The sequence below is a fragment of the Lepisosteus oculatus genome, chromosome 1 (genome assembly GCF_040954835.1).
Source record: "Lepisosteus oculatus isolate fLepOcu1 chromosome 1, fLepOcu1.hap2, whole genome shotgun sequence".
In the NCBI taxonomy this organism is placed as follows: domain Eukaryota; kingdom Metazoa; phylum Chordata; class Actinopteri; order Semionotiformes; family Lepisosteidae; genus Lepisosteus; species Lepisosteus oculatus.
Window position 1 is genome coordinate 6,880,741 of NC_090696.1, and position 25,037 is coordinate 6,905,777.

Consider the following 25,037-nt stretch of genomic DNA (forward strand, 5'->3'; position numbering starts at 1 on the left):
GGACGCTTGAAGAAATCAAAAAACTGAATCCCAAAAGGACCCCCCCCCCCAAAAAAAAAAACCTGCCAGGAAGTCGCTTCTTCCCCCGGACCGTCCCGTGAACTCGCACGACCCGGTCCCGATGCGGGATGCCAGCGGGGGTCCCAAACGCTGACGGATTTGTTTTTTTTTTTTTTTGACATATCGTGACAAATACACCAGAAGTCAAGGAGGAGTGTACACAATGCTTACTCGACTATACCAAAAAAATATATTTTTTTTTAAAAAAATCCACATCTTTCCGACCGATTAAAGGAATCAAGTGTAATTACTGGCAGAGGAGGGAGGTGTGTGTGTGTGTGTGCGGGGGGGTGGGGGAGATGATCAAGTGGGGTGTGGGGGGGGTGCTCCAGCCCTCCCCAGCAGCAGAAGAAGGAAAATAATCTCAGGTAGCAGTGCGGGGCTTTATATTGTGGTAAGAGATTAAAAGCACAAGCGGGCTGAGAGAAAGTGGAGTTGTGAAGTTGATGTACGCGTGGCAGTGTTTATATCAAAACAGACAGAGCCAAGCCCTACAGGGAAAATGGCGATTTTGACATGAGAGGCAGAGGTGAATTAACAAAGCCGAATAACGATGAACAGCAGAGTATCTGGTTGTTGCTTTTTTTTTTTACTGTACCGACAAAAGAACCAATATTTACCTATTGTTCTGAGTTTTTCTTGAAATTGGCGAAGCTTTCGTTTTCTTTCTGGAAAAGTCGCTATTGTACGGTAAAACTGATGCATAACCATGTTCTGCTTCTAATAACAAAGTAAACAAAATCATCGTTAATGGCTTTTGCAACATCTGCTGGACCTTAACAGAGGACTTCATTTCAGACAAATGCACACAATCATCGCCGATGAGACTGCAGACACGAATGTCCTTAGATCGTTCAAATAATAACATGACTGACAGGAATGTCATTCACTGTATTATTATGATACTGTGATCACAATATGCTAAATACTGTATCTGCAAACGACCTGAAGAGACGTATCGTAAGAACCAAAAGACTACATAAAGACCAGAGCTTGTTGGAGTCATGCATTATTATTGTTTTTTTTATAAAAGACAGCATAAATACTTCGCTCCACATTTTATTGACTACAGCGAATCCCCTAAGTAGCTACACGTAGCAGGTTAGCAGTGTGCATGTTTAGTTTCAAATTCCAGCTAAACTGGGTGCAAAATACGACTTTAAAAAAAGTATAGCATCTAGTCCTGGGCAAAACTATTTCCCAGCAGTGTCTGCAATATATGTGCACGATTTTCTTTCCCTGCAAAACGAAGAAGGCAGTTTTAATAAAATACCTCTGTCTCTTCTCTCCAAGTATTCTGCAGCCTCCAGGAGAATTAGAAGAGAGTTCAGTTCCATCTCGCTGTCTTATTAAAAAATAAAAATTTATATACACAAAATCTTTTGTAAAAATATATATATTAAAACGAAATCAGAGAGGTCAATTGGAATTGGTCTGTTCGGAATCTGGGGGACTTCCAACCAAGTCCATATCAAACTGCTCCTCAACTAACAGCGACTCACGGATTGACAAACCCACCGCCCAATCACATTGCACGGTGTGGCAAGGGGGCGTCGTCTATAGGCCGGCTCTGGCCAATGGCAAGCCTCTGCCGCTGGGGTTACAGTAAAATGTTGATAGAACGCTCATGCACTGAGAATTGGGTCTTGATTGGCTAGACCTCGATAGTAACAATTTAGAAGCTGAACCCTAGCAACAGCACGTGTGACCCAGCCTCCTAAGCGCCCATTGGTCGGATAGCACAGCTTGCTAGCTCCTGATTGGCGAAGAGCGGGGGAATGGGCGTGTATTTGACTTGTCCAGTGAAACATGAACTTGACGTTGCTGCGGGGAAGCAGGAGGAAAGGCTAACTTGAGCTAGGGGAGGTCTGTAAAGATTAAGGCCTGTGTGAAAAACGTGCTACTCCAATAATTTGTCATTTAAAAGGAAGATACACGTGCGCCACTCGTCAAAGTAAAGCCACTTGCTTTTTGAGACAACGTGTCGTACGCGGCCTGTTTCTAATAAATGGCAAAACGAAAACAGATTTTATAAAAAAGCCGCTTTTCTTCATGTCATTGTTGATAGTCCCTTACCAGGTATTGCCCGAGTCTATTTGTAACATAAAGGCTGGGAAATTAAAGCTGTTGCGTGACCCGCATTATCTCCAAGGAAGTTGCTTGTTTTAAAGTGCTGTGTTTTCATAGCAATCCGTAAACATCTACAGAAGGAAATGGAAAATAGGCTCCGTGGAGCAGAGTCCTGTAGCTTTGCTACAGCATCTTCTCTGGGGGTTAAATCCGTGCTTGAAAAATTCTAAAAGCTAATTGTTTCAACTGTCGTTGCGCGAACGATGGGCAATACTTTTATTATTTTTAAAAACTTCCAAACGAGATGCACGAATGTTTAGCAAAAGCAGTAAAAACGCCAAGCAAAACGAAACCGTGTCCCGTATTCTCTAAGCACTTAAAGGGGGTTATTCAGCACCAACCCGCGTTAGTATCCTGTGTTGTTGTGGTTGTTGTTGTTGTTGTTGTTGTTTTTTTTTTGCTATTGCATTGTGATGAGGCATCCGCGAAAGAATGGCGAAGATGTCGCTAGGAAGGAGAAAAAAAATAATAAGGTTTTGAGACGTGCAAAACGTGCCGGCCTGTCCACGAAACAAGCGTGGGAATTTATGGCAGTGAAACTGCGCTTGAGGTACTGAAGTCCTTGCGTACGTGCTACCTCCTGCGTTGGCAGGTAGTAACGCATGTTCGTGTTCATCAGCAGGGATGGCTCACCGTGGCGGGTCTGCGATTGCAATGGCGGTGTCGTGGCCCGTCCCTTGCAGTGGTCGCTTCCTATCATGAGCCCAGGTGGATGCCGCCGTGTCTGCGACTTCACTTTCGGGGAGGAAACGTTCACTGTAGGGTTCCCCCGTTTTTAGACAGTTTGGAGGGCCTGTGTCTCTGCAGGTTTCCATTGCCGGCTGAACAAAGTTCACAGCCTTTCCCGGCTCCTCGGCCGCGGGTGTTGTGGAGAGACCTGGGCAACCTTCAGGACCCGGGCTGGCGAGCTGAGTCAGGACCAGTGATCTCAAAAGCCAGTGAACCACGCAGTAACAGGGAATAATGAGGAGTGATACCAGGTAGCCTCGATGATGGGCAGAGTTAAGCCTGACCCTGAAGTATTACTTCTTTTCACAATTTCTGTGTCATTGTCTTAACAGCCCCGGGTGTGGAATCACACTAAAACGCAGTGCTGTGGAGGTTCATTCATTTCAAAAGTCTCAGGGCCTTCCTCTCCAAAAATATCCGCATCGTTATTACACGGATCCAAATTGAACTTTTTACGTACAGTATCTCGTTTTCTGAGTAGCGCCTGCGTTTTGGTGGGTGTCGTTTTAGGTTCCCGCTTTATGCAATTGGGTGACTCGCCGAACATTTCCTAAGCAACTTGCAAGTAAATCATTGCAGAAGTCATTTCCGCGGACTCATGTTATATACAATTGTCTGTTGTATGCAGCAGGTTCTGAGACAATGTCACAGCTTATCATTTTAATTTATATCAGTTGTTACGTACAGTATGGGAAAGCTCCCTGAAAATTGTAGGAGGAAGACTGTAATCAATCAGAATGGACATGCAGTTTCACAAATCTAGGAGAATAGGCACAGATGTCCCTTAACTTCACCTGGTCTAGTGCGCTGGTTATTGGTGCAGTATGAGATTCAGCCTAATTATGTTTAACCCAGGCTCTCACAGATATCTGACTCTCTTTACACTAGCCTCCATATTTGATTCTATTTATTGTTAGTGATAGAGTTCTTTTGGGAAAAAAAAAAACGTGAAAATGAGGATTCCTCCTGCTGGGAGTTTGTGGGGAATAATCCCCAAGATGGTTTCTTGTCTCAGACCTGCTGACTGGGGGATATCTCTCTTCCATGCTCATTTTGTCTGCGAAGTCAGGCATGAAAGTGACAAGTCTGGTGATGTGGTCAGGGGGACATATTGAGGAAGGCTTCACTACCTAAAGACGCAAACCTTTCACTTTACTGTGTACTACAAACAAACAACATTGATGACACATATCACAATCACATATGATTTATACCATCTGTCAAAGAAAGCTATAATAAGAAATTAGTCTTTGAGCATTTTGAAATGCAATAAAAACAAAACTGAAATCTTAGTAGTAAAAGTATACAGACAAGGTTCCTCAATTCATCAGTCTTGCACATTTTTAACCTGCAAGTCTCATGTTAACAGCCATTGTGCAGAATTGATGTTGTTGTGAATAATGAGTCAGATATTGGTGGGAAAATACCTCCTTCCTGCTGGTTGAGCTTCATCAGTCGATCTCACGATTCAACAGTGATCACAGCGCTCTGATGAGAAGCCTGCGGTTCTGTTATTGTGGCTGTGGCTCCCCGGCAAGTTTGTGTGACATTTCTACGAGATGTTACGGTATGCATGAGAAAAGGAAAAAGCAGAGGTTAAATATATGCTGATGAATAAAAGAAAGAAGAAGAAACAGGTTTGGCTGTGGTGCCTTCTTCACTTTTTCAGCACAGGGTTAAACTCTCATTTATTAAAATTGTTTTACCATATTGTCACACTTGTTGGTTTGGCAATATCAGTTAACTGTAATACTGTAGGTTTTGAAAATTAGTGAAGATCGATCTATTTTCTAACCACTTTATTCAATACAGGGTTGCAGGGAAACTGAAGTCTATCCCAGCAAGCAGTGGGCACAGGGCAGGGTACCCTATCCCAGCAAGCAGTAGGCACAGGGTAGGGTACCCTATCCCAGCAAGCAGTGGGCACAGGGCAGGGTGCACCCTGGAAAGGGATACCAAACTATTGCAAACACAGGCACAAAGTGTGCTTGCAGTCACACACTCACACACACACCAGTTTTCTCAGAAGCCTGATAAGTTAGCAGCCTGATAACTTACCAGTGTCTTTGGACTGGAGGGAAACACCTAGAGAACAGGCGAACTCCACACAGACAGCACCTCGGGAATTGAACTCAAGGCCCCAGTGCTGTGAGGCAGCGCCATTGCCTCTCACCTTTAGGCAGCAAAATCTTTAGTCAGCAAAATCACTGGGCCAGATCAAATAAACTTAAATCCCCTCTACAAACAGAGGGTTATAAAAAAGGCTAAGAGCAGTATGGAGTGTGTGACTCACGCCCTGAATTTACACTACTCCCACCTGGGAGACTCCTCTGTGTCCTCAGTTTAACAGTCATTGACTCAGGAATTTTTATTTGTCTCCTGTGAACTCCCACTCTCAAACAATGTCAAAATAACTCTCTTATCTTCTGAAACACGGCTGTACTGTATTCTTTCTTGGTGATGTCTGCCTGTTTTTATTGTGTTGGACTTTATTTGGACAGGTTTCCCAAGGGGAAGAGTGCAGTTTGAACTGAAACTGAATTGAATCGTTTCTTTCCCATTCCCATGCTGAGAAGATGTCCATGATTCTGTTCTAGGATGTGGCAGTGTGAGGAGTCTGGTCCAGTTGCCGTGTTGAACCAGCAGATGTGTAAGCTTTGTGTGTTCAGCCTGAGCTCAGGGTGGAGTCTCCTCCCCTGTTGTAGTGGAAGGAGTTCTGGTGCTGTAAGATTTGTTATGGATAGAGGTAACTCCTCACCAAAACAGTCATTAACTGAGTCTGTGTATCTATGTGATTACGCTGGAGTAAAAAGGAAGTCGACGTTGGTACTGGTTTATGTTTAGTCAGAAATCACACGGCCATGTACAATCTGAATGGAAATCAATCGAAATTAAAGAAATAACTTCCACATGTACAAGGCTGACATGTTAACACTGCATTTAGTTTTGTATTTTCAATATTTTTGTGTTTTTGAAAATTAAGAATTCAAATTTTTAGGAGAAATCAATGTATTAATTTACCTTCCTTCAGTCCTGCACATCTGCAGAAAATGACTTTTTAAATTATATAATGTAATGATCATATATATGATATATAATGTAATACATAATATACTGTATGTTTTATATATTATATTACTATATATACTACTACTTAACATCAACAATAATAATGTATAGCATATGATGTGCATTATTATATAATACAATGTAATATTATATATATGATCTAATGAGGAACAAGTAATAGGTTTGTGTCTACTTTTCCAGCCATACAAAACCACACACAGGAACAAGTTATAGGTTTATTCCATGCTGAAAAAAAGAAGAAAGAGAACACAACGTTTCGGCTCCACGGCCGAAACGTAGCAGCTCTATTACTTGTTCCTTTGCAGCCTACGCATGCTGACGCAGCTACCCACCTGAACTATATGATCGAATGATCATCTTAATGGTCTAACTTTGTGTGGTTTTGTATGGCTGGAAAAGTAGACACAAGTGCCATTTTTAAATACCAAGGATTTATTTTTATATCTCAGTACAGTGTGATTTTTCAAAGTGGCTTACATTAAACATCAACTTGGAACTGGATCAACATAAAACCCGGAGTTCTGGGGTTCGGCTGTCCCATAGCTGTTTCCTACTACTATTTAAACAATTACAACTCAACTACGATCAATCACATGTGGCAATTTCAATTAAGTAATATAGAAATCATTTGGAACCAAGTTAGAATATTCTTTGGCCCTGTAGCATCATGCTTAACTGACCAGTTGCAGGAGTTCTGCGGGCCCGGAGACCCGTGATTTACTGTGATCAGGAAGTGATGGTGTCGTTCAGTGGTTCTCTGTCCTGGGCCTGTTAGCCCACACACCTGTTGTTTAAAGATAGGGAACATTTCTTCCAGCATTTGGTCAATTAACACTGATGCTGGAGCGCTAAATAATATCTGTCTGGTTGGACTGAATAGAAGTCAACAAGCTGCTTGATTGTAATATTTGCAAGACCTTTTTTTTCTACTAGGCAGGTTGGGATTTTACTCTGTTCACGAAACGCAGTAGTTAAAAGGCAACCTCGGACTTGTTCAAGAGCAGGGAATAATCAGCTGAAAATAACAATTCAGAGGAGTCCTGTTATTAAGCCAATTAAGGACTTAATTGTGTAACTGAGAGCTCAGAATTTGGTCATGTACAGCATGAAGGCTCTTGTAAAACAATAATGATAATCCTATACCCATAATGTCTTAACAGAATTAAAAGAAAATGAGAATGACAACATGTTATAATACCTCTGCTTTAATTATAAGATGGAGAACATGCCTTGCCTTACTGTCAGGTTTCAGGTCCCAGAAACTATATGATGAGTAGCAGCTCTATAAATAGTAATTATGTCCCTCTTATGTAACCCTTTTGTCTTATCACTCTCCGCACACACTGTGCACAGATAGCCAGGGCTCCAGTGTACAACGTCACTCACAGTATGGTCCTATTGAACTCTGCCCGGCTGCTTCACTTCTCAGACTGGTTATCTTCGGTCTGGGACTTTCCTTTCTGATGGCATAGATTACAAAGTGACATAGGCCAAGGACAAAAACAAACCTCACTCCGGTCTTCACACTCTGCTCTTAACCCTGGCCGTGGATGCAGTAAAATATTGACTTCTCTTTCCTGGCATGAATCCCACAGTGTCTTCCAACACATAGTTGAATTAATTGCATTTAATCAGTTGTCATTCTGGGTGCCGATAGTTGTGAATGAACGGAAACTGCCAGCTGTGCTGGGCTCACAGGGAGTGTCTTACTGTCTGAGCAGCCCCACAGAGAAGACCAGCAAGACTGCAGCTGAATGTAAGACTCGGGTCAGTTCTGTGAGCTGTTCTGAATGAAAATGGATTTAAATGAATATGATATCTGCTTGGGTGGCACATTGGCACAGCGGGTAGCCTTTCTGCCTCGCAGTGCTGGTGCCCTGGGTTCAATTCGTTTCTGGGGTCCTGCCTTTGTAGAGATTGTATGTTGTCCCCCATGTTTATCTGGGTTTCCTCCCACAGTCCAAAGACATACCAGTCGGTTAGCTGGTCTCTGGGAAAATCGGCCCTGTTGTGTGTGTGTCTGTGTCTTTTCCAGTGTCTGCCCTGCGATGGACTGGTGTCCCTTGCAGTATCTGCCCTGCCTTGCACCCATTGCTTGCCGATGCCTCTGCCACCCTGTATTGAGTAAAGCAGTTAGAAAATGGATGAAAGGCGATAGCTGCTTCAAGGTAAACGTTACACCTTGTCTAGTTAACTTACACCAATATGTTTGGGCAGCGATACTAGAGTTCTCATCACAAAGGTCCACAAGCCTGTTAAGTCTTCTGTGAAAAACTGACATGAGAGGTTACAGTTTCCCTGCTAACAGGGCTAAGCTGAGAATAAACGTCCACATTGGTGCACTTTGACAAGATAGTGTACAACATTGCAGAAGAAGGGAACCCCTCCACCGATCAACTGCACTAAAACAGACATTTCCTACATTCATTTATCCAATAGTTTTTAGGTATCGGTATTAGAATAATAAACATAGTAAAAGTCCAGAAGATTTTTGATACTTGTGTCGTCTTTGAAAGGTGATTATTTTGTTTTGAGACATTCAAACAATAAGACATAATGTCAAATGAATGTATATATAATCCATTAAATTAAAAAAATAAAATAAAAGTCTTCAGATGGTTCATGTACAGTACACTGTACATTAAAACAGAGGTCTTAAGCTCTTTTATGTTTTTCGTTCATAGTCTAATTATTTAATTAGTTCAGGTGGGTATCTGCGTCAGCATGCGTAGGCTGCAAAGGAACAAGTAAGAGGTTTATTCCATGCTGAAAATAGAGGAAAGAAAACACAATGTTTCAGCTTTTTTAGCCTTCTTTGACTGTGGATTTATTTAATTAGCTACATAAATACTTCACATCAGTAGGTAAGAAGTCTTATAGGTAAATTCACCTTTAATGAAATGAATGTCTTGTGTAATGAACTGTAGACAACCTTAAGAAAAATTCATTATATGTTCATATATGTAGAAGATAATTAGGTTATTTATTTCATTAACTACTCAACTTGGGACAAAAACCAGAAAACACTTGCCCCTCCAGGAACTGGGTTTGAGAACCCTGCATTAAAGTCTGCACTTTGTTTGCTGATTTTGCTGAAACCAGTCCTACCTTTGAATGGTTTTTCTAAAGCATTCTGACAGTCATGCCTTTGACTGGCTTTGCTGCAGCGTTTCAACGTATAGTCATACGGTACCCGACCACAGCAGACCACAAGCCAGTGTTTTCCATAACTAAGAGCAGTGCTTTGAATCTGTAAAAGAAGCGCACACTTCTTCTTGTTACCATTAGGTGTTAGTTGAGTGTCAGCAATTTCAAAACCTGGTGGTTTGATAATAATTAAACATTTGCTTGGCGCAATGAGCAGCACGTTGTTGGCTCACTATTACAGCACTGCTTCACAGAGGTGGAAAAGTATGTGTCCAGATAAACATCACACTGTGACTGTCTTTCTTTTGGATGGAGGCTTTCTGACTCCATCTAATGGAAATGTGCTACTAATTGCTGGGTTTAGAATTTGCAGATGATGGGGTGGAATAAAATTCGGATCTAATCTGGGCCCATTGTTTCACTGTCTAGGGCAGGGGGTCCTGGTCCTGGGTGCCCCCATATCTGTTGGTTTTCATCGCAGCTGAGCCCTCAGTGGAACCCATTAGTGCATTTTTATCTTGTCAAGATTTTATCTTGTTTTCAAAGCCGGGAGGTTTTAAATTAAGAAACATAATAGTTAATGATCAACCTCCTACACGTTTAGGAACTGAAAACAATTAAGATTTTTTTAAAAAAAATCAATATTAGGTGTATTAAAGGGAAGTGCAATGCTATTTTTAGAATTCTTGGTTAGAAAGAATCAGCATTGATGAGTGCATTTCAAGCCACAAAGAAATTAAAATGTACACAGTAACTTGTAAAACCTGCAATTTACATCACAAAATACACTACATTTCCAGTTATGTTGAGCGCCATGTTTCAGGAGTTTACATTGTAAACAAGCAGGCTTCTGAAGACACCTCTTTAATCCAATAGGAATATTGCTCTCGAAAGATTTACCGATGAATGAAACTTCCCTGTTAACTCTGCATGCAGATCACATTGGAACATTTCTGCAGCGAAATGTCTGCTGCACAACCTGCACTTATTTGCTCATACATCACAGTACATTAGCCCTTACAGTGACTAGTGAGCAGGAAGGGCTGCTTCACGTCACAGGTCTTGTGAATTCTTGCTCTCGCCCATGGCAAGACTAGGGGTTGGCGACAACATGGCAACTTGCAGTACTCTCACAAAGCTCACGATTTGGTGCTTCATTCGAAATTTGTCACCTTTTTCTATAAAAACGAATAAACTTTTTTTTTTGTTTAATAGCCGGTCTGAGAAATTGAGACTGCAGTTCCCCTCTAAAGGTAAAATGCTCAGGAGAAACAATAACCAACAGGTGTGTCGGCCCCCAGAACCAGGATTGGAAGCCTCTGACCTAGGGGACATTTTACCACTCTGGGTGATGTTTCTTTTCTCTGTCCATGTCCAATAATTCTCTTCCAAATTACAGTGGAAGGGTCTTGAGTACAGTGATCCCTGTGCATGTTCACAGTGACTGGGCCAAACTGCCCTTCTGGAACAGAGGAGTAAGAACAAGCTTTACAGGCAAAAATAATATATTCCAAGATCTTTTTTTTAAAAAATAAACGTGCATGCCACAATGATGAAACGTGCGTGATGTACTTCAAAAGGAGCGCTTTCCAAAATAAAGCTCAAAGCATTTAACGCTCAACAGCCTGCAGTCTCGCTGTAAACGCAGAGCTTTAGGAAGCTCATCAGAGTCTGAGGAAGCTGTTCAGAGTCACAGTGACTTAATGGAAGCTCACCACATCCCCCTCAGCCCAAACTCAGACAGCCACGACATCCACCTTAACCACATCATACGTCAATGACACACTCACTGTATGTGCAAAACCCTGTTTACCGATTCCCTCAAGAAGAGCTCTGAAATACAGCCGAGCCTTCTCCTGCTGCAGATCTCTCTCAGTTCTCAGTATCAAATGGTGGCAAACCTGTTTCTCTGGGCCCCATTTTGCCCTGAGATAAAACCGCTAGCGCACACGGCCCTTCAACAAAAGATAAATGCAGAAATAGGAGTCTTGAAAATACACCATGCGGGAGCTGTGGTTGAGGTTTTGGCCTCATAAATACAAGGTTGTGGGTTCGAATCCAGGCTGCTGGTGTGTTGTCGAAGCAGGGTTCTTCACCTGAACTGTTGCAATAAAATGCCTGGTTAAAGAAACGCTGTGCACGTAAAGGTGTCAGACGAATAGAAAATAGTGATTATGTAGCAAAAAATCAAAATTTGATTTTAGTTCTGCAATAAATAATTTGTGAAGGACGCATACAGACTTGAGATGTACAGTTTATGTCTACCTAAAATTGAAATCCCCTCAGTAAAGTGTAAATAATATGTCTAAGTTAGTTTCTCATATGTGGTGCATCTCAAATGGACATTAGCAGGATGAAGGAACTGAACCTTTTAAGTCCAGTTCCGAGAAGACCGAGAGGGGGCCTTAACAATGCATTCGCAATCCCCGGTGGCACGGAGTAAGTCAATCCAGACTTCAGAGTGAGCAGGGAAACAGCCCCACAGAAAATTACATGGAAGTGCATTGAAAACTGAGGGCAGGAGGGACGTCTTCACCTAAAGGGTTGGGGGACTGTGGAACAAGCTGCCCAGCCATGTGCTTGAAACTGATCTCCTGGTTTCCTGCAAGTGGCTGGATGAGATCCTAGAATCAATTAGCTATTAATTAACAAAGGGGTTGGATGGGCCAAACGGTCTCCTCTTGTTTGTAACCTTTCTTATGTTCTAAATGTAATTAAGTGGAACAGAAGCCCCTGTTCATAGTAGACATTGAAGATTCCCACAAGGCCATCGTTAATTAAGAATGCCCTGGATTATTATTTTATATTATACATTAATTAAAAAAATGCTATCTGTGTCAATAAATTGCACTGCTTATTCTCATATCTGGCCAAATTTTATTTTTAGTTTTTTCACATTACAACAGGCCAAAATATGTTTACAGTCCAAAAACAACCAAATAAACACAACACTAACAAGAGCAGCAGTGTGATTCTTGAAGACAGAGTCTCTCTGAAGGCTGGCCGAAGAACAGCAGGGCTCTGACGCAGGGGTCAAGCAACAAAACCCCAACTCCCCAAGACTGATGTCAACTTCCTCAGAGGAAAGTCTTTACACGGTAGATATCGATCCAGCAGAGATCCACCACAAGCACGGGAGTTCATCGTTCTTTCCCAGCCTGGAAGAGAAGTCCTGAGCTGAAAGGCTTTTTAGTCTTCCTTCAGAATCAACAGTGAAACACGAACCAGAGCGTACACGTGGAAGCTCTGGAAAGTGCAGTTAAAACTGAGAACTGGAGGCACTGTTTTTACACAGTGGCTGTCGGGAACACGTTACCTATCCGTTAAAGTTTGCAAATGAGAGAAGACAATCTGACTCATCTTCCTTGTGTTGCTTTTTACTAACTCATCAATCAAAAAAGTTTATTGAAATTGAAAATCACTATCACCATCATCATCATCATCATTTTCTGACTGCTTGCTCCTGGTGAGGGTTACTGTGGTAACAGGCTAAGCAGGGCAGACCAGACTTCCCTCTCTCCGGCAACAGTCTCCAGGTCCTCCTGGGGGATTCCTAGGTGCTCCAGGCTAGTCATGAGATAGAACCCCTCCAGCGTGTCCTGGGTCTGCCCCAGTGTCTCTCCCCAGCGGGCCGTGCCCTGTACACCTCCAGCAGGAAGGGCCTGAGGGGCTTGAGCCCCCTCAACTGGCTCCTCTCGATCCAGAAGAGCAACATCTCTGCTCCAAGGTCCTCCCAGACTGCCAAGCCCCTCACCCTGTCACAGAGAGTAGAAACCTCCTTTTCACTGCTCGTACATGCAGTCTCAGCCTTCCCGTCACTAGTGGCCATAGGTGAGAATGGTGACGTAGATCGACCAGAAAGCCAAGAGGGTCGTGGGAGTCTGGAACGAGTAACCCAACAAGTCTTTATCTCGCAGCTCGAAGCATATGAATGGTGAAAAAAAACTTGCGTGGTTAACTGTTCCAGACTCCCACAACTCTCAGTGTAAAGAAGGGCCTAGGTTTATTCTTGCTTTTGAATGCACTCAAAGCTGATCGGTGCCCTGGGTTCTTTCAATGAATAGCTGGATGAGATCGTCTGACCACTAATCTCCTCGCACAACAGAACACAATCTTTGGGCAAAATGGGCTCCCTTGTTTGTAAGCTCTATATTCAATTACACACATATGCACACATATATCATTTTGTGCTAAATATGTATCTTGCTGTTCTTGAAGAAATGCTATTTTTACACTGTGGGACTTCACATCTCTTGTGGATATTTGGGGTTTTCTTTCTCAACCGCTCCTATTGCCCAGAGTATGAGTCTCACAAAAGCCCCTTCGAGACACATCCGGTACAGCTCTGGGTGAAATGTAAAGTCGGGCTGCTCTCTGTTGATAGGAGCTTTATTATCTAAGACATTGATTTCTTGTCAAATGTGATCTCCCCCAGAAGCCAACGTGTTCACGTATTTCAGTTTGTACAATGGTACGCATCACTCCCTGTACTTATCAAGGCCCTGATGTAGTGGCTCTCCAATGGTTTACCAGACTGCTAATGACATTGTGTGTTGCAATAGGCAGCATGTTGTTTCTACACCAGAGCTGTTGATTGTAACTTGCATTACAGTACATATTCAGTTTTTCCTGTGTTTCTGTAATTGTTACAGGTACTGTATGTACAGTGATATAAATACAAAGCTTTTCTTTCACACATTTAGGTTTATACATTGTAGATTTAAGCGGTACAAAATTAGGCATTTATAATAAAGCGAAGTTTCGCGGTGACACCTTTCACATTGTCCAATGCCTTTTTATGTATTTCTGCAAAGATGTGAAATTTAGAAATATGCATGTGTTTCTGTTTATATGTTTAGTGCATGCTGTATTTATATAGTTTCAATATAGTGACAAGCCAGCGAGAAATATAATTCACACCCAATACTCCAAGAGTGTAAAAGAGCTTCACACCCATTCGCCAAAGATTAAATTCCTTACCAGTTGTACGTTAGTTTCACCATTTTCCATATTCTAATCCGCTTTATCCCGTTCAGGGTCGCAGGGGAGCCAGAACCTATCCCAGCAAGCAACAGGCACAAGGCAGGATACACCCTGGATGGGACACCAGTCCCTCACCGGGCACACACAGAAGCCAATTAACCCGTAAGTGTGTTTTGGGGAATGTGGGAGCAGAAAACAGAGCACCAGGAGGAAACTCGCTCAAACATGGGGAGAACATACCAAGTCCATGCAGACAGCACTCCAGCTCCAAGAATTGAACCCAGGGCCCTAGCGTATGAGGCAGCGCTGTGAACCACTGTACCACCTTGCTACCCACTGTAAGGGTAAACCATTGCAATTTGTTTTAGGTTCTAATTATATGGTAATCATCTGCGTACCAGCTGACACAACTGTTCAGTTTCCTAGCTCTGGGGTCTGGCAAACAGCTGGACTTTTCATTTCCTTTGTTTTTGTTTTTGGCCTTTTTAATATTTTTTTTTTTCCTGGTCATTCTATCTTGATTTTAATCAGCAAAACACTGTAGTGTATCAGACACAGGGAAGCACCACCTGGCCACTGCCGGGAGACAGTTAGGTTGTGGTGGGGGGAGGGCGAATTAGTGTTATGCAGAGCTCTCAGGCCATCAGAAAATACATCCACTGTAGCCAGAGTAACTCGCTCCCCATGTTTGAGCGAGTTTCCTCCTGTCTTTAGTTTCTCATGTTATTACTTCAGGCACGTTTTGTGGCAATAGACTTTCACCATGACAAATCATCTTGAAAGCCGATTAAAAAAAAAACACACAGACGATTATGAAAAAAACAAGCACGACGGAAATAACAGCAGAACATGGTTTACATGCATGAAATGTCAATGTGAATCATGCCAGTAGGGACCAGGTAGGAGCAGCGAAGGCCGGATGACAGAAAGAAACAGATATTTTTAATATCTAGCCAGCTCTTAGCAAAACTAAAGGAGGGCTAAAATAATGTGATGTGCTGCACATAACAGTTTCATGTTAAATGTCGAGCACATAAAAACCAGTTTTGCATTATCATAATTATCCCACTGAATCAGACCTCCATGCAGCTTCCACAACTGCATTCTCATGATCGTGCCAGGTCATTTACTAACCCTGAGCAGCGAGAGAGAACTTCACAAATTTCTCCTAGAATTGAAAACAGCACAAGAATCTGATACCTTAAACCCTGATGGTGGGTGTCCGCGTTAGCCACAGAAACTTCAGTAACCTTTTCAGGGTGAGGGATTAGGAAATAAACAAAAGTTTACAAACACTGGAAAATTTTCAGTTTCAACGGCTTTGCAGTCTTGTTCGTCAGCTATAAAACCCTTTGCAGAGTACAATGTTTTCAGAAATCCTGGAGCCAGCTTAATAACAGTCTTGTAACCTTGCCAAAGTGAATTAAGGCTTAAAATCTGTTTTTCTAATGGGAGATTTAATATCATCTAGCTTGTGACCAGCAGCAGTAATCGGGTTCCAAAGCAGTGTTTGAAAAGTTGAAACTGGGAGAGTTGCTGTTTTTTTCTGGTTTGTTTTTCAGTTTGTGTGTGTGTGTGTGTGTGGGGGGGGGGTGGTTATGTGCTGTGCAAGAGAAGTGTTGTCTTTTCTTACACTCTGGGGAACTTTGAACCTCGACTGAACTCCTCTAGACCCTCCTCCTATCCCAGAATCTTCTGCTACCTCAGCAGAATTTCGGATTCCAGCGCAAAAATGAAAGAACAAAAAAAGACGAAAAAGAAAACACCACATCGGGGCTTCGACTTCACATGAAAACAAACTGTCGGGGTCTCTTCTCTGAGACGCGGAGAGGCCTGTCTTAGCACCACAGCCAGTTCACGAGGAACAGCAACACCCGAGAAGAACTCGGGCAAAGGAATGTGTATTGAGCAGCTGGGTGTAAGAAACTGAACCTTAATCCGGCGTGCTGGGGGTCAAGCACTTGGCTGCAGCACAGGGAGGTGCGAGGAGTGACCAAGGGGCAGCTGCGCAGGTGGACAAGGGGGAGAGGAGGAATGCAGAAAGTTGAGAGAGGCTCACTATGGGATTAATAGTTTTTCAGGAAGTGACATCGAGGAGGACTGTGAGTTAGAGTAGAACCTGGCTCCTCTCGGGCCTCTCCAGTTTTTGTAAGAAACTCCATCAAGACATGGTTACCATGTGACGCCTTTCTGTACATATTAACATCAGTACAGTTCAGCTCCTTTACCTCTGTGACCTCTATAATAGTGGAAAATGAAGGCTTACAGTTTCACTTACTCTACCAGGCGATCATTAATGGATTTTACAGCTAAATGCTTGCTGGTAATACAAGAAAGTTTTGTTTCCTTTTTAAAAAAAAAATTCAGTATTGAATGCATAGTTATTGAATTAGCTGGGCTCATTTTTCCTCTGCGTGCTGGCTAAGATCCCTGGTTCTGTGCTTATTGGCAGAAACGAAATCTGAGCACAAACTGGCTCATATTCTGCCAAGACGAACAGCCTGTGGCCTTGCTCTGAGTCACACACAGGTCTGTCAGTGCACTGTCGTCTCCTCCAGTTACCCTGGTAATGAGGACCAGACCCACGTTAGGTACCCTAGTCCTCCAACAACTCCTACATGTCCATGAAGATCCTGATAGCGCGCAAGTAAAAATAATAATAAAAATAATAATAATAATAATAATAATAATTATTATAATAATAATAATAATAATAATAATAATAATAATAATAATAATAATAATAATAATAATAACAATAATAATAATAATATATTAATAGTAATAGTAATAGTAATAGTATTAGATATTAATAGTAAGAGAGTCCAGGCTTGACCTACACAACTGCAGGGCACAGGGATTGTAAGGCAAACGGTAGAGAATTGTGATCAGCACAGAAAATCATCAGTCATGGTCTTTTTATTATCCGAAAGGAAGACGTTGAACCTTTTTTGAACAGAACTGCGGCCTGTTGACTATCAGTAATCACCGTGGACTGAAATCCACCCGGTATTGGGGCACAGTATTAAACAATCGCTCTGATTCCCCTTTCTGGCAATGTGTTTCTCTACTGTGGGCAACCACACGTGGGACCACCCGTGGCTGTGTTCTGTCAGGAGGTGACATTAAAAGTACACGCCAGCACACATCACTATCTCAGGTGGTTGCACACAGCTCAAGCAGATCAACTCGTTTAGCCCAAAGTGCAGATGGCCTGACTTGTGGGGAGTCTGTTCTTGAGTGTGCGCCAGTCTGACACTATTATAGCTAAAAACGTAAAGGCTCATTACACTGCGACAAGAAGAAGGTCTCTTTCAGGCTCTCACAACCTACAGCTGAATTCTGTTTAATGTGTTACAGCCCCTCCCCCCACAAGACACATCTCTTCTTCTGCTATTTACCATGCCACCCTTTCATACAAGAGCAGAAAGCACGGGGGAGGAAAACGAAGACACGAGAGCACCTGTCTTTGCCCACAGAATCACGCTTTCCCCGTGATCAGAAACTGTTCTCTCTCTCTTCAGCACAACGACGGAACTGAGCTGAAGACCTTTGATGCTTTTTTGCTGTTAGATTTCAAACCACAATCTGCAGGCTTTTCTTCTTTTGGTGCAGAAATACTCTACCAGATAAGAAAAGGCACCAGGACTGTCCACCCACATACCTTCCTTGTACAGCTTCAAGCGAAACACTCTTGTCTCCACAAAGAGTAGCTGCAGAATCCGGCATTAAGCACGCAGTACAGAGATCTGGGACACAGAAACCAAAAAATCACACCTCCAGCTGTTCTCGGCTCCTAAGAGGTCACATCAGATGGACCAACAGGCTGGCCTACCTTATGCAGTTTGTTCAGGGTTTGTGTTAAGTTGATAAGAATATTCCAATGACAATAAAACACCATCAATCTCAGATGTTAGAAGAAATCATCTATGGTGGAGCAAAAGGACCTACAAGCTACATTAGGCCCCTGTTTCTTAATGAAACAGCACAGGGCCACTGCTAAATGTGGGGGCCGTTTGGGAGCACATTTCCCATTTTACACGCCTTTGCTTGGTATTTAGCCCGTTTCACTGCTGTACCCCAAGAATGGCCTGTTTTAGCTGCAGCTAAGTGCTCGGCTGTAACTGCACAGTCAGGATCTTGATGAGCCTCACTCTCTGAGAGTCTCCTGTGGTGTACCACGGTAAAAACACAGTTTCTTTGGGCTGAAGCACAGGAAAGTCCAGTAATCATATCCATAGTAAAGAACCAAGAAAAACCACAGCATATCCAAGTAAATGCATGGTAAAAATACAGTAAAAGCATGGTAAAAACACAGACGTGCTACAGTCATGTGGGCACACTGAAAGTTCCTTGCTCAGTTCTGCCAGTACAACCCAGCCCCCCTGCTAAACACTCTGGATCGCCAGATGTCACAGACTGGATCAGAGCCAGCTGTGTCCCAGCTGTAGACAGAACAGAACATCTTGCCCTGATGCCAGTCCTCGCTCTGTGGCTGTGCTTTACGGCTGGTTTGTTTTCCACAAGTCTGGCATAAAGGTGACGCACTTTAGAGCCACTAATTATTTTCAAGCTGGTACGGTGTAGTATTGTCCTGTGTTCATCTTTATATCTTGTGCATGACACCTACACAAAGCACACAAGGAGTACCCGATGTACAGCATGCCCTGTTTTAGTTACAGCAGCTCGTCATGAGCTCCCCAGGCTGAGACAATTCAGGCAGGGGTGGGGGAGTGGGGCAGTGGAGTGACAACGTTTTGCACACGTGCAACCAGAGCTCCCTGATACAGGGCCGGATTTTGGTGTTCGTAGGCCCTAGGCACTTTCACTCCGAAATGTGCAAAAAGAGGGGTAAACGCCAACTGAATGACGTTGATTGACATGATGCGCTTTTAACTATTCTAATGACCATCACTTCGACACTTCCAGTTTCTAGAACAGCCGTTAGATAGCGTATGATTATTGATTTGTAGCACCTAGAGTCGATCGCAAGCATATTGCTTCAGCTCGTTTTTCGTTAGTCACCAGTGTTTCCCTCCTTTGTAGGCCCTAGGCACTGTGACTACAGTGCCTAATGGGAAAGCTGGCACTGCCTTGATATTGTTGTGCATTAAGAGTGATGTCACATTATAACAGAAACGACACCCGTGGAATTTTACTGCTGGGGTGCAGCTCTGCCGCGGGGGTGCCACCATGACTATTCTTGAAAATCGAGGGAAAACAATTGCATGACGATGCAATCGTATGGCAAAATCCCAGCGCATGCCCTGTTTATCTTTATTAGCCACTGCATGACACTGATCAGAACTTGAGAAGTGACGTTGACATTGGCTTGGAGAACCTCAGCTAGGTATTGGTGGACATGCGCCCCTGTTTTTCTATGTGGCTCACAGATCCTGCTGGAGCTGCCACCTCCTGATGCAGGAGGGTATTTGCAAAAGCACAGGAACGCAAATCAAATGGCCAATTCACTACTTTGCTATTGTGTAGAAGGATATTCTTAGAAACATTTTCAAGCTCATGACCCCGCGATGCCTCTTTTTGAGAAACTGTGTGTCAAAGAGTCTGTTCTCTCTCATCTGACCACAACTCAGTCTGCTCCCTCTGTCTCTTGCTGCTCTTTGCTTGTAATTTCCCCCTAAAATGTCAGCTGTCTTTTGACAATCGTCATGCCTCAGGGTTATACTTCTTCCTGTCTATTGGAATGCCTCAAGACTCTGGTCAGCAAGTAAGTGCAGAGCTAGCAGGACTTCGCATGTTATAAAACAGAATCCGGTCAGAATTTGTTTTCAGATGTTGTTGTCTTTTTCCACAGGATTGAAAAAAAGGAATCAGAACATCCACAGGCAGCTCAGACGCTGGGTTATGGCCCCAGGCTTCTGCCAGTCTTCAGTGCTGACCAACAGGAAGTGCTTTGTTAACATTTGCATCTCACCGCAACCTCACCAATGCCACATAAATGCAGCTTTGATGGCTGATTTGTTTGTGTTGGAACTGGATAATGTATTAACCTGAAGGATTTTGAAGACAAAATGTTTTTACTAAAGCTGCACATAGGCTTCATCCAGCGATGCACCTTAACTGTGAATTTTGTCTCTGTCGAAGGACATAATAAAGTTTAAATACAAGATTTAGCCCATTTATTTGGTCTGGTAGTTAGCAGCTCACTGATCTGAGAATATCATCCATCTGTTCCTTGAATGAAGTCAGGGTCACAGCTTGTACTGCAGCTAGTAGCTGCAAGCATCCCTGTTCTCAGTTTTAAATGCTTTTCCATGTAGTTTCCACTGGTGTCCTCTAGTTCCACTTTCAATGTTCATTTCTGAAGAAGCCTGCCGGCCTGAATTTGTCAGCGTCTTTGAGAATTCTGATCAATCAGACCCTCCCCCAAAAAAACTATTGGAGGGAAGGAATGTCCTTAATTGACAGGTTGAAGGAATGGAAACTTTTTAGTCTTGAACAGAGAAGACATTTGGTCCTGCTTTTAAATAAGATCACTTTCTTATCCATATACAATTTCTTGTATTAGGAATTTTCACAAACCCCAACTTGCTCTCCATGAGACACACAGACAGGGAGAGAAACTGGAGGTCAGAGCACAGGATCAGCCATTTATACAACGCCCCTGGAGCAGTTGGGGTAAAGGGCCTCGCTCAGGGGCCCGATGGAGCAGGATTCCCTCTGCCGGCTGCAGGATATGAACCAGTAACCTTCCAGCCACAGGTGCAGATCCTTAGCCACAGAGCCACTGCACCACCCTTAAAAGTTGAGTTTGTCACTCACTCTAGACACAGACTTACTGTATATGTGCTTTTCCCAGACTGAAATCAACATCAGCAAAACCAAAGAGCTGATCGTTGACTTCAGGAGACAAGGAAAAGTCCACTCCCCCATCTACATCAAAGGGACTGCGGTGGAGATGCTGAACAACTTCAAATTCCTACGTAGGTATTCACATCACTGAGGACCTTACATGGACACTCAACACCTCCAGTCTCATCAAGAAGGCACAACAACAGCTGTACTTTCTGAGAAGGCTGAAGAAAATACACCTGCATCCACGGATCCTCACCAACTTCTACAGTGCATCCAGCTGCATCACAGTCTGGTACAGCAACTGCACCTCATCCGACCGCAAGGCCCTGCAATTGGTGGTCAAAACTGCCTTCCCACCCATCCAGGAAATCTACAACACCAGGTGTGTGAAAAAAGCCACCAAAATTATGACTGACCCCACTCACCCCAGTCACAACTTGTTCGTCCCCCTACCATCTGGTAGAGGGTTCCGGACGCTCCAGTCGGACACAACAAGCCTCCAAAATAGCTTCTTCCCCAGAGTCGTCAAGCTGGTGACCTGGTGACCCCTCCACTCCCACCCACACAACGACTGTACTCCCACACCACTACATAGACCATACCTCCGACAATTGAATAATCACTGTACTATTTTGCACTGTTTGTTCTGTTTGTGTACTTTTGCACAGTTTTTAACCGAAATGGGTACTGTCACACTGGTACCATTGTTTACACTGTTATTGTGATTGTATTTACTGTCTATTGTCCTGTCTTCTGTTCTATATATATATACCGCCCCTCAGAGACCAATGAGAAACACTTTTCATTATACTATGCACCTGTGTAAGTATAATGACAAATGAAGTTGAATTGAAATGATCAGAATGGTAGCATTCTATCTTCTTCATGTAAAAAAAAACACATAAATAGGTATTGTTTCGTATGCAGTCCTGCCAGTCACTCGTTTTCAACTCTGCCACATGTGTCTAGATGGAAACGATGCCTTATTGTAGTGGAGGAAGTTCCTCTTCATAATGCAAATCATTGCATTAGTATTCAGCTGCTGAAGGTGCCGAAAACTATCCAGGCTGCAGAATTCCACTTTCAGCCTGTGCAGATCTTGTAATAACCCTGGCCCCCGTACACACAGATTACAGGATTTCAGGTTGTAATGCAACCCACAGCTGAATGCATTTGCACGAGGAGGCTTTTAGCACATCTTTAGGGACACTTAAAAACAAGCCCGGTGCGGAAATGTTAGTTTAAGGGCAGCAGCCACAAAAAAAAAAATGTTTCCTCAAAGCATCACTGAATGTCATCTGAACCTTCCTCTTGTCCGCTGCACGTGTTTTCCCTTTCATTCTCTCCTTTTATTTCCGCCTGAAGAAGAGTTTTGTCATTCTTACCAACTATTGCAGCAGATGCTTTGTAAAAAACATTTCCGAAACCTGTCAGGAAGCATAAGGGAGAGGCAGTTCGCCGCCCTGCCAAGATGGAGAGACAATTGAAGATAATGAACGTCTGTAGCAAGTGCAGCACTCATATTCGTCCCTGTGCTGCTCTCTTCTTCAGGGTCTGTGTGACGTGAACTGGCCTTTTCCCATACTGTGTTGCAAGATACTTATTTTTTATCACAGGAATTTATAATAGCTTAATTCCAACATGGGAATCATTAAAGGTTAATTCCACCTTGAAAAGTAAAAAGAAGGAAGAAAGAACAACATTTTGTCTTTGGGGTCTCTTTCGGTGAACAGGGGACTGAGGGGAGAAGGGGAATTTGGAGGGCAGGAGAAGGAAAGTTCATGTGAGAATGGGTAGGAGGAAGAGAGAGAGGCTCCAACGAAATGGAGATCTGGGAGATGAATTTTAAGGGAAGTGTGGAAGGCAGGAATCGGTAAATGAACGGAGAGATTTAGAAAGTAATTAGCCAGAGCTGGAGAAAGGCGTAAACCTTGTTTAAAGACCATGCGGGTGTTTGCAGTCTTTGACTCCCCGTGAAAGGACACAGACAGGAAAGCCTGTCAGGGTGGAGAAATCCTTACCCTTCACTGCTCTGATCCTGCTTGGATTGTTTCCCCTTAGATCATCAGCTAATCTCCTTCCTTTTCTCCCCAAAGTAAATGGCCTGGCACCTTCTGCAAGAGTTGCCATAAACGAGATTTCTGGGCAAATATGATGCCTCTGGGAAATGGGTACAGTGTGTAACAGGCCCAGGGACGGGCTCTCAAAGGCTGAGCCAGTGGGCAGGCCCTGTTGTGTGACAGTCAGACGGGAGGTTGGAGTGGCTGCCGATGTGTGCTTTTGTGCCCCTTTACACAAACGGCACCCAACAATGATGGCGGCTCGTGTACATCACAACACCACCAATCACATCTGCAGGAATAGACTGCTGTTCGCAGGCCGTGGGTGAATGTGGCCGAACAGCGCCGCAGGAGAGCTGGTGCTTATTGCACGGGCCGATGTTTAGGCTCAGTAACCCCTGCAGCTGCTGCCCTTGCCTGACGGAAGGAAAAACTCTGCAGGCTATAGAAAAGCTCACAGAAATTGTAATAAAGCACTGGGGAGGTGTGCTGAAGCATGGCAAAGGAAAGGAAACAATTGGCATAAGCAGGTTAAAACTATGAGAAAGCCCTGAAAATACCACTCAGATTTACCATGTTTAATTGTCATATGGCAAACTACCGTTCTCTCTCCCTGTGCTGGCTGAGCAATATTTGGAGACACACTGCTCTGCGTACAATATCTATAGAATATTTAAACAGCTTTCCTGTGATTCTGTGTCTTCCTTGATACACTTCCTGTTATGGATCCCCAGCGATCCTTTCATGTTCCTTTGTTGCAGAGTTTTTCTCTGCTGCGCGCTTTACTGTTGTATCAGACGCAGCCTCACAATAAAGCAGAACAGGAAGGGACATGGGGAGACACATCAACCGAGCACGATTCTCCACCAGACGCCGGTGTCACAATCACTCTCTTGCCCTGGTGTGATACCCCTGTGAAAGGTTCCTTCAGAAATGTGTCAAGCAGCTTTCAAATCACAAATATAAACATGTTTCTGTTCTAAAATTAGGCCAGAGAAGAGCATCCAGATGCATTCTGGGTATTAAGAGAATTCTTTTGCTGACAGGCTAAGGAACTGAACTCCTTTAGTTACGATCAGAGTAGACTACGAGAGGACCTGATACAAATCTTCAAAATCCTCAAAGACACTAACGGTCAACTCAGTAGACTTATTTAACAGTGAAAGCTGACCCAGAGGGCACAAACAGAAATGACACACAAGTGTATTTTAAACCAAGAACAGGAGATACTTCTTTACCCAAAGGGTTGGAGAAGGCTAGAGCAAGCTGTCCAGCCATGCTGTTGAAGCCGAAACCCTTGCTTCTTTCAAGAAACGGCTGTTTCCTGTTTCAATTAACTATGAACTACCAAACAGCCTATATGGGCCAAATAGCCTCCTCTCGTTGGTAACCTTTCCTATGTTCTTAATCTGGGAAGACAAAAACAACAACAAAAGAGATTTAAACTAAAGTAGGGAATTAAATACCAGCACATTTCAGGAAATGTAAACTGGTCACAACAAATCACTCTTCATATCAAAGATTAAGGATGAATGCAAACTTTCTTTCTTCTACCTCTGTCCTGTCACCATTGTTGGTGGAGGTGCTCTCCCGTGAAAGAACAGACTGTAAGCTGGACTCGACAGTGGAATGTGATGTATTTGTATGTCACACGCATGTTTCCTGAGGGTTTGGAAAGAGAGAAGCGTTATTCCTGCTCTGTCCCTACTGGGATGCAGTCATGGTTGCTCCCAGACTCAGGTCCTACCGCTTCTCCATAGGCTGCTGTGTTCACTCCACCGCAGTAAAACACGGGAGAATTAGACCTTTTCAAGGATCCAGGAGAGCGACATCACTTCCTTTACATGTTAAGTACCACAGAGCTGGAGCCACATAAACACAAGACAGCCCTCTGGACACTTATTGCCTTGCTCTCATTGTGAAATCTCCTGGCTTCCTTGTTCATCTTTGAAAGATCAAGAAGGCATCACAAAAATGCCAATGAACTACAACCCTATAATTACTGGAGGGCCCTGAGGTGAA

General features: G+C 43.3%; 1 protein-coding gene and 1 long non-coding RNA gene across 4 annotated transcripts in view; one reads left to right on the forward strand and one right to left on the reverse strand.

Annotated features, from left to right (window-relative positions):
- The window catches only part of mxd4 (MAX dimerization protein 4), a 38,352-nt gene extending 36,791 nt beyond the window's left edge, over positions 1-1,561 (reverse strand). Inside the window, exons 1-2 of one of the 2 annotated variants that reach the window (XM_006629148.3) lie at positions 1,334-1,554; positions 681-780 (exon numbers count right to left, since the gene is read on the reverse strand). In XM_006629148.3, coding sequence (XP_006629211.1) covers positions 681-780; positions 1,334-1,397 — 164 coding nt within the window. In that variant the 5' untranslated portion in view covers positions 1,398-1,554. Of the gene's footprint in view, positions 1-680; positions 781-1,333 lie in introns of both variants that reach the window. The other variant, XM_069191517.1, reaches the window with a different exon arrangement.
- On the forward strand, positions 367-20,234 carry LOC138239450 (uncharacterized). 2 transcript variants are annotated; one of them, XR_011189940.1, is made up of 4 exons: positions 367-454; positions 8,045-8,177; positions 14,193-14,477; positions 19,955-20,234. It is a non-coding gene; the product is annotated as an uncharacterized lncRNA (long non-coding RNA). The 2 variants fall into 2 exon arrangements; XR_011189937.1 differs by having other exon boundaries at positions 14,193-14,301.
- Positions 20,235-25,037: the final 4,803 nt, after the last annotated feature.